The sequence below is a fragment of the Mauremys reevesii genome, linkage group 6, assembly GCF_016161935.1.
Source record: "Mauremys reevesii isolate NIE-2019 linkage group 6, ASM1616193v1, whole genome shotgun sequence".
NCBI classification, from domain to species: Eukaryota; Metazoa; Chordata; order Testudines; family Geoemydidae; genus Mauremys; species Mauremys reevesii.
Genome location: NC_052628.1, coordinates 42,356,162 through 42,366,614, shown reverse-complemented (window position 1 = coordinate 42,366,614; position 10,453 = coordinate 42,356,162). Strand labels below are relative to the sequence as shown.

General features: G+C 45.8%; 1 protein-coding gene across 2 annotated transcripts in view; it reads left to right on the top strand.

Moving 5' to 3' along the window:
- The first annotated feature begins 6,683 nt into the window (after nt 1–6,683).
- Nucleotides 6,684–10,453, top strand: part of JMY (junction mediating and regulatory protein, p53 cofactor) — a 134,973-nt gene continuing 131,203 nt past the window's right edge. For both annotated transcript variants that reach the window (XR_005600510.1, XM_039544878.1), the window contains exon 1: nt 6,684–7,857. Coding sequence is in view for 1 of the 2 variants with exons in the window: in XM_039544878.1 (XP_039400812.1) it covers nt 6,952–7,857 (906 nt within the window). In the remaining variant the exon portion in view is untranslated. The remainder of the gene's footprint in view (nt 7,858–10,453) is intronic.

Sequence of the window (10,453 nt, the reverse complement as noted above, 5' to 3'; positions counted from 1 at the left end):
GCATATTATCTATCTTAAGCTTAGCATTTCCCTTAAGACTTATAGGCCTGACTGAGTCCTGGTACTCCGACATCTGGGAGAGCATGGTCACTGCCTCCTTCTGATTCTCTCAGATTGAGGAAAGAAGCTTTTAACCCCTCCCCTTCGTTTCATTTTTCCCCACTTGGAATCCAACCACCACAGTGGGTTATCAAACAGGCGGTTGATCAGAGTATGGTAGGGATAAACCTTCAAAGCAGTTCACATCTATATCATGGCCTGCTTTATTTACAGCCATTGTCTGCCTTCCTGAAGATGAGTAAAACCACCAGGACTGAGTTAACTTTGTGCATCCATGTAGCAGACAGCATTATAGTAATCAGACAGAAGTACACATCATATTTAAAATCAAACAAACAAAAAAAAACAACAACAGGTATTTCCCACCTTTTTCACAGAGCTGAATGTAAAGAGTTGCACAGAGGAAGCGATTTGCAGTGTACAACAACTTATTGGTCTTCCAAAACCTAGAACAATATGGCATATTCTGGAGCACCATCTATTGACACATTTTTCTATTAACTATATATGTACATAGAACTATATTTCACTTGTAGAGCATTCTGTTAACGCACAATGGTCTTTACAGCATACCTCTCTCTATTACTGATATCTGTAAGGCTGCTATCTGACACTCTTCGTACATTTACTTAGTTATTGCTGTGACTCAGCTTCTGGGTTTAATACTTAATTCAGAAAAGTAGTTCTACAGTCTTTTATTTAACCAGCTGTTCAGATCCATCTCCTGTGAGTGCTGTTACTGCTAGTTAATCTTCCAAAAGTGGAGATTTATGCTGACAATATTCAAAGGAGGAAAAGAAGAAACTGTGGTTCTTCCAGTGGTTGTCAGTATAGATTCATATTTCCTACACTCTGTCTCCACTTTTTATGAGTCGAAGATACAGATTCTTATTAGGTGGAAGGAACTGAAGAGGCTCAAGCCTGCAGCTCCTTATATTACCACATATCCAAATATTCAGTAGAGGGTGAGAGCATGTGCATGGTTCTAAGTCACTACTTTATATGGGGTTCCAGTTTCATGTAGAGGGTCCATGCACACTTAAGAGTGAGGTTCTATGTAAATTAACAATATATTCGAATAATCACTGGTAATTAACCTCTTTATCTTTCAATATATGCAATCCTTCACCTCCCCTATCTTATTCCTCTTCCCAACTGGAAGCCATATTTTCAGGGGACCCAGAACCGATGTTGGCAAGCAAAAGCATCAGCAGACATCTACATAAAGGGAAGTCTTCATGTTATAACCTTCTTCTCTCAGTAGGAAATGCATCCTCATTATGATGGTGAAGATGATTATTGGCAGCAAATAGAGCCATTCAGGAGACCACTGGCATTATGAGTCCATGCCCTTGTAGCATACAGCCACTTCAGACAGATAAATAGTTTTATATCCACTCTCCCTTCTCCGAAAATGATTTTTATCAGGAAGAGGAGATGGTTTGTAGCATCCAAGTATACATTTCATACACTTCTGCGCATGTATTCTATCCAATTACTATCATGCTGTCTGCTACATGGATGCAAAGAGTTAACTCAGTCCTGATAGTTTTACTCATCTTCAGAAAGGCAGACATCTCAAAGGTACTAGGTCTTGAGGACTATGGCAAGTCTGAAGCTTTCAAAAGTAGCTGATACGTTTTCCAAGTGCAAAAAGTGAGAACAACATTTTTGTATGCTTAGATGCTTAGTTACATGCTTTGTAACTGGACAAATCTAATTTTACTGAACAGTCCCACAGAAATTCATTTTTGGTTTGACAACAGTAGTGAGAAATTACACCCCAAATTATTTTGATTCCTCAAAATTGTTTTGTAAAGAAAATGTCTCTTCAGCCATATCTATGGCATGTCTATCAATGCTGTAACACCAAGATTTTAATAGCACATAGGAACACATTCAAGAAAGAGGAAACAATACAGTTAGCCACAACCATAAGTCTACACAATCAGTCAAGAACATTTATTACTAGAAAGGGAAAACCACAAACCACAAAGAAAATTCAAACATAAACAACAAAATAGCCATGTTTTAAAAATTGAAATTCTAGCTCCTATACTGGCTAATAAAAATCTGCACACAGTCTGGTCTGCATGGCCTCTCCCATCCCATGCACACCTGGAGAAACAGCCTGTTAGAATTGCAGTTGCAGTAATGGGTGAGTGAAAGAATGGATCTATGAACCATCAAATGCAGCAAGCACCATGATTCTTGACGCAACCAACCAATGAAGTGGGACCAGCAGTCAGGAGAACACTGCTCGTATGAATGGATGTAGCAGAGGTTGTCTCCTGGAGACCTGCATCACCTTCAGCGTGAGGCTGTATCAGTTGTCTCTCCAATTACAATTTTGGTTTCAGTTATACTTCTCAGTATATATATTCTTATTGTATTAAACTCAAATTATACCATAATCTTTTTTCACTCCTGTGTTGTGTCTAAATTTAACAGATTTCATTTTCATATCTTTTCCAGACTTCCAAAGAGGGATTCTTTAGTCTTGAATGCTGCCAATATCAACTTCTTGCTTTAAGCACATGCCATCTTTTATTAACCAAAAGTTTCTGCTTTCAGAAGACAGTTGTGGGCATGATAAAATAGGTACTCAATGAGTCCTAGAATGCATTGATACAGCCCCAGGTGAAAGATGTGCCATAAGTGGACACATCAAAGTATAAAAAATGTTGCTATCTACATGCACTAAACCATCACAAGGACAAACAACCACTTCATGCAATCAAGTGCCTTGTCTCACTTTGTGTAGATGCACCTTTAGAAAAGTTGCTACATTCTACAAAAGATATTTACAAACAGTAGATTTAAGTTTGCATTTTACCTTACTTGCATTGCAATTTGAACCACACTAGCAACATAACCTGTTCAAAACTGTTGTAAAACATAGATCTGCCAGAACTTAACAATTCTTCAGGACAGAGGCAGTTTTAAAAACAATACCTTCACTGCTACAGTGCTTCAAACCCTTTGATTGACTAGCCCTCTAACTACAGTAGCATAACTGGTAAACACAGTATGTGACAATGTGGACATAAACGACGTTACAACAGCATGGGAGACTGGAACTGTTTGAAAATGATTTAAATTCTCCCAATATACTAGGCTTCCCAGACAGTGATAGGACTTGGGTTTCTTCAGAAAGACTTAGCACTAGAACTAGCTTATGCAAAGTGTTTAAACATTTGGATTCCATTCAAGAGGATGTAATTATGGTTAAGCCTTAAGCACTTTTCTTTCTGTAGGAGTCACAAATTAGGTGATAGGAATGTTTAAGCAAATATTTTAAAGAATGTTTCTGCTGTTCAGGGCATTAGTAGACAGAAGATGATTTATCCAGGTGTGAGTGAGATCACTGTACAGTGGTTCACATTACTCATTTCAGAGAGGACCCAGAGAGGTTTGTGATAGGCAATTGTTATTCCTCTCTGAGAGCACTCACATGTGAGGTTCCACAAGGTTTCATCCTGCCACCTCTCCTGTTGAACATTTACTGTATATAAGACTGCTAGTGGAGATTGCGAAGTGCTTTGAACCGTACTCAGCTTTGTGTCTCCTTCTCACTGAACCCGGATTCTGTAGTTTTCTTGATTTCCCAGTGCCTGGCTGAATTAGGATCCTGTCTGAAAACTAGCTGGCACGGGCTCAATCTGGATAAGTTGTAGATGATACTGGTGGGCAGGAAAAAACATATTGAGGAATCTATGGAAGTTATCTCGCCACTACACATTATGAGGTAGTAAATCTACCTTTTAACTGGCTTACCAGCCCAGATTCTTATTAGATATATCAAGGCTCATAGATTCCCAGGTGACAGCAGTGGCTCAAAGTGCCTTTTTTCATCTTTAGCTGGCCCTGGGATGATGATTATTAATTATTTGTATTATCACAGCACCTAGGTGCCCCAGCCATGGACTAGGACCCCACTGTGCTACATGCTTACTAACGCAGAACAGACAGTCCCTGCCGCAAAAAGTTTCCAATCTAAGTATAAAACAAGAGACGAAAGATGAAAACAGACAGACCAATGGGGGTATACAAGACAAAAATAAGACCGTATTGGTCAGCATGACAAGCTGTGGTGTCAGGACACCAGCAGCCTATCTGTTGTCAAGGAGTGAAACCATTCCTGTTCTAAAGATACCATTTTGACTGAATTCCTACTGTTGGGTCAATCTTGAGTTTCCTTGTTAGGGTAATACATCCCTCTCTGAGCAAGTCCTTGGCACTATGTCCATCAGGGTTCACAAAGACCTGAGATACTGATTCCACAGTTTTATTGTCTCAAAAGTAGTAATACTAGTAGAAAGACTGGATATATTTACTGATATGTATTACACATTGACTTTTTTCATTTGTGCATTATTAAAGACAAAATCAGATTGATATTTACACTCATCTCCTGAAGAGTTTCTTTCTGAATACCTGACAGAAACAGTCTATAGCTTTCCTCTCTGGACACAAAAGTGAAAACTGTTTTCAATTGGAAGCTATGTTTGATTGATATTTGTCGAATTGTGTTGGCATTTAACCTACACGATAGATAGAAGTTACCTTTCATTGGAGTATCTCCCTTTTTCAAACCAGTTTTTCTCCGAACTGATATTCTTCCCTCCTAACTTTTTATGTCTGGTATAGTCATGTTTCCCACATCACTCTGCATGTGTCTAGTCCAATGCTTGATTGCAAAGGAATGCATTTCCTTCTGCATACCTCCTTTGGAGTACTGTCACAGGGTGATGCCTCACCGGCATGGCACCTCCTGCTGATCATCCTGGGAGTTAGGTCTTCCAGCCCAGAGCACCCCCTGCAGGCCAGTTTCTCACCTGCCGCTGGCCCCCATGTCCCTCCCGGACCCTGGTGCCCCTCTCCATCAGGGTTCTGCCCCAGCAGTAACCCACAATCTGGGTCTCCCCACCCTCTATCCCCACCTTGCCTCAGTGGTTACTGCCAGTCATCATTTAGCCCCTGCTCACTGGGGCACACTGCATTCTGTAAACCACTCATCATTGGCAAGGGGGTTAGGAGCTGCTGCCTTCACCTAGCTCTGGCCCTTTTTAGCCTTTTAGCAAGGCCTGCGGCTCTCAAGCTCCCTCTGCCCTTCCCCAACATTGCTCCACTTCAGGTACTCTTCTCAGCTCCCAGGCAGCCAGGTCCTTCTCTCTCATAAGCTAGAGAGAGTCTCTTCTACTCTCTGGCCCTCAGCCCTCTTATAGGGCCAGCCATGGCCTGATTGGGGAATGGCCCCACCTGTGGCTGTTTCCCCCAATCAGCCTAGCTTTTCCCCTGCCCCAGCCCTCTCCCAGGGCTGTTCTAAGTCCTTCAGGGCATGAGTGGGGTGACCATTCCGCTACAAGTACAAAACGTATATCATCCTCAGCCTGATGATATGGTCCTGTCTCTAGCTGTTTGCTATTGAATCAACACTTCCCTCACTTTTCCCTCCAGCTCCAAGGTTTGGCATTCAAGAAGTCACCATAATTTTCCAGGGTACATGAGATGGCTTTGTACAGTGTCTTTGGTCCTCCGTGTTTGGAGAATGTTTGGGTTTGCAGAGTAACTCAATATAAGGAAATAAGATAACCTACATAAAACACCAAACCCTTTCCCATTTCTCCCGGAAAGACTGTATTTGGGGCAGGTGAAGAGTACAAAAAAATCCCAAGCCAACCAAAACAAGGGAAGCAATTTTGGAAACAAAAGTTTGTGTGAGAAGAGAGGACAGTGGAGGAGAAAGTGAAACAGCAGGATGGGTTAGTGATTAGTTGCTGTCTGTTTGACTCCTACACGGAGTTGCAGCTAATGAGGGGAGAATCCCTAGACGTTGTTTTGGGATTACAGATTTGTTGGAAGGAAAAAGAAGGATGATATGCCAAGAAACGGAAGAGAAACTAAATCATGGGACCCAGAGAGACAATGGGTTTTCAAAGACAAAAGGAAGCGTGAAAGCCGAGCTGCCCCGGAACTGACAGAGATGGAGGAATTGACCCCTCCTCCCTTACCCCGTTATCCCAGAGGTGGCAGCGCCCCATAGCACTTCCCCCTGGACATTCTATCCGCCAGAGCCAGCAGCTGTGGGGTCGGGCGGAGGACTGACTTCGAATTACCCCTCGCTGCAGGGAAGGCGAGACGCCAGTTAAATCCCCTCCCCCCCGACACAGACGATGAGGAGAGTAACGTGTCGCTCAGGCCTCGACCGGCCGGCACAGGCTCTTCTCTCCCCAACTGTTGCTTTTATTTTGTTTCCCTCCAACTGCGCCTGCGCCTGCTCCCCGGACAAGCCGACCCCAGCTCCCCCTCCCCATGGCGGCTGGGCCGCCGCGATTCTGAACGCCGCACGTGCGGCTCCTCGCGCCGCTCCGCTGAGCCTGACGCAGGCTACCGACCGGTGACAGCGTGAGGCAGGGGAACGGGCGGAGCATCCCCGTGGAGGAGGGGGGAGCTCTGTCTGGCGGCGTGCGGGGGAGGAGCGCCGGCCGGCCGACCGCCCGCGCCGTTCACAGGAGAGGAGCCGGAGGAGGGGCGGGGACAGCAAGTGGCTTGGGGGCGGGACAGGACCCTAAGGCGGGGTGAGATGCCGCAGCGGCCGCGTCGCTTGTAAACAGAGCCTGTTTCTGCCCACGTGATCGTGCGAAGTACCTGTACGGGGAGTTGTATTGTCCGCGGCGGCGCCCGCCCGCCCGGTGCAGGACGATACCGCGGCGGGAGGCGGGGCCGGCGCAGCTCGCGTCGCGCGCGCTGGGCGACGAGCGGCAGCGGGAGGCCGAGCTCGCGAGGGGCCGTTCCCCCCGGCGCATCCTTCTCCCCCAAGATGGCTGAAGGCGGGCAGTGAGCCGGCGGCGGATGCGGATGCCTAGCGCGGGCGCGTAGCGGGGCACCATGTCCGCCTTCGCGCTGGAGGAGACGCTGGAGGCGGACTGGGTGGCGGTGAGGCCCCACGCCTTCCTCGAGCGAGAGAAGCACAAGTTCGCGTTCATCGTGGCCTGGAACGAGATCGAGGGCAAGTTCGCCGTCACCTGCCACAACCGGACGGCTCAGCGGCAGCGCAGCGGCTCGCGGGAGTTGCGCCGGGGCAGCCCCGGGGGGCCGGAGCACAGGGCCCCTGCCCAGGCTGACGCCCCCGCGGCCCGCCGGACCCCGGCCTGTGGGGCGGACTCCAGCCCGGCCAGGAGCTCCTCGTATCCCCGCGCGGACTCGCTGCTCCGGAGCACCGAAAAGGGCGCCGCGGCCGGGGCAGAAGCGATGCTAAAGAGCCCGCTGCGGACGAAGGCCAGTCCGGTCCGGAGGCCTCCGCGCAGCAGGGAGGCGGCGGCGCCGAGCCCAGCTGGTGCGGCCGAGGAGATCGAGGTGCTGGAGCTGGTGAAGGATGAGCCCGCGGGACCCGTGCAGCAAGGTGCCGAGCCGGCCGCAGACGCGGACTCCTCGGGGGAGGAGTGCAGCTGGGCCGGCCTCTTCTCCTTCCAGGACTTGCGGGCCGTGCATCAGCAGCTGTGCTCGGTGAACTCGGAGCTAGAGCCCTGCCTGCCCGTCTTCCCCGAGGAGCCCTCGGGCATGTGGACGGTGTTGTTCGGGGCCCCGCAGCTGTCCGAGCAGGAGATGGACGCGCTGTGTTACCAGTTACAGGTTTACCTTGGCCATAGCTTGGACACTTGCGGGTGGAAGATCCTTTCCCAGGTGCTCTTCACCGAGACCGACGACCCCGAAGAGTACTACGAGAGCCTGAGTGAACTGCGGCAGAAGGGCTACGAAGAGGTGCTGCAGCGGGCTCGCAAACGCATCCAGGAGGTGAGGCCCCAACACAGCTAGGACCCCTCTGCATAGCTTCCACTTCTTTCCACTCTGTGCCACTCTCTGTAACTCTGCTACTCCCCCCCCCCCCCCCACACGTACAATTGTACAAGTTAAATAGAAAACTAGCGTAGAAAAGGCAAACTCTACTTTGGGTGTATGTAGCTAAAAGGTAAAACTTTGGAGATGGAAAAACTGGGCTAGACCTTGCTGGATCCAGAGCCATATTTGGATTGTTTCAAGTGCTCATGGTGTCAGGGGCCAGACTTCTGTGATGTCCTAGGAGCAGCTAGATTCTAAACAGTAAAATTTTGAGGTTTGTGGATAAAAATTTGCTGGATCTGGTGAGACGTAAGTGCCAGGTATATGTTTTCTGCATTGTTCTTGCGCCAGGAAGTGTTAGAGTCTAGATTTTTCTGTTTGAGTGAGATTAGCAACCTGTGTTGTCTAATTTCACAGTCCAGTTTGGGAGCTTGAGGTAAAAAAATTGTAGGCTCCAAAAGACTCTGGGTACAGATGTGTCTTTGCAGTGCTAGTGAGCAGTCTGTGGATTTTTGCAGTAGAATTGGAGTTGCATTTCTCTTTAGCTAGAATTCTGGGATTTGGGATTTAGAAAAAAGACCTGGCTCAAGAAGAATCTACTTGTGTTTCTGTTGTGCCAGTTTGCAAAAAGGTCTACTTTTTTTTTTTTTTTAAGGTCCACTGGGACCTACTGTTTTTGTTTTGTTTTGGAGAGTAGAATTTGGGGGACTGGAGTTAAAAAATTAGCAGGATCCAGGTACAAGATTTTATTTCTCCAGTGCTACTGGGCTGAGATGTGTCAGGATCCAGATTTTTTCCAATGTTGTTACACAATTTTTTATTTAGGTTGTACAGTGTTGGCCAAAAAACTGCCAAGCTCCAGATGACAGATCTAGGTTTTAGCTAAGCTTGAGTGCTGGGATGCAATGGGGTCTGAACTGTTTTAGTGCCATAGAAGCAGCCATACTTCATTCATGTCATAGAATTTGGCTGGTGAGGGCCAAAATAGGATAGATCCTACAGGATCCAATTGCTGGATCTGGGTTTTTGTAGCACTGATGCTCAGATTTGTGGAGGTCTGAATTTATTTATGTGGAAGTAGCTAGATTTGGTCTCTATTCTGACTGTACAGTTTAGGGTCTTGGGTCCATAAATAATCAGGATTCAGGGTAGATCCAGGTTTCACCCAGTGAATGGAGTCATGGAGATCCACAACATGTTAATTTGGAGGATCATGCCATGATGTTGAGTCATGACTCTCACCACAATGCAGCATTTTCATGCATCGACACGTCATTACAATGCCATGTCAGAATTGATAATTGTCATTTTTGTGGCATTCTTACCAAAGGTGCCGAATTCATCCTTGGTGTTAACTTAATTGATCGTATGTCACTGATGAATTTGGCCCAATATTCCTCTTGTCATTTTACTTTCTTGTCTACAAGAGAGGAATAAGAAGCAGCCTAGAGACTCTTGGCCATTTGCCTAACACTCTTTTTGTATGGCGCTGTGTAGTACAAAAGAGGTGCCTAAGAGAGCCATGTGTAAGGCCTTGAACCTCATTTGGTGATAGAGCATTGGTTCAGTATTATTGCCATACAGTTATGGGTCCTGATGAGTCTCCACCAGAATCATAGGCAGAAAAAAAAATTAGGCATCCAAATAAGTCGTCTTCAGTCAGATTTGGATGCTATCAATGTCTTGCGTTCTTGATGAATGTGTATAATTTGGTGCAGACAAAATGTCATGGCAGCATGTCTGTATTTGACCACAGTACAATTTTTCCTCCCCATGGTAACTGAACTAATTGTATACCTAATGTCTGTACAGTTGTATCTCTGTCAGTGCCTATTGTGTAAATCAATCCATCTTTAATTAAAAAGTGCTTCATGTTTAAGAAAGGAGACCAACTGGTTGACCTGCTCTTTCACTTTTGGCTCTCAGGTTTCTGCTTCCCTACCCATTGAAGCAGCTTGCTTGGTAATAGCTTCATTTTAAACAAATAGTTTGTATCATTTGGCTTTGTAATTTTTAAGAAAAAAGAGGAACAGATGATGGGGTATCCAATATTCGTTAATAGGTAATTGTGAAGATAGAAGTTTTCTATGCCTTGAAGACAGGCTTGGCTCTTCCCTTGAAATGTAAACCTGCAGGATCACATTTCATATAGTCCCCTTCAACTTGCCTTTTCCATCTGTACTTGAAATCTACTTATCACTGGATAGGAATATTAGATTCCTGCAGTTTTGCATGGCTATATATTTTAGAGCTTTGAGGGGCAATCCTGAGTGTTCTCAGCATTGGGCATGGTGTGTGTTATGAAACCTGGTAAATGTAGATGGTTTTGGGTAGTGTACAAAAGATTTCAAACAGTACTTAACATCTTAAAACATATTTTTAAGGCTTACATTTTTTCATGTAACTTTTTATAAGATAAATTCAATTGTGCACTTTAAGATGCTATAATATTATTTCTAAAATACTTGTAATATCCCTAGGTGTTCATTCTGTTAATTTGAAGGGAGTATGGGGCAAAGCTATCTGAGCAAAAACCACCCCCTTTGTCTTT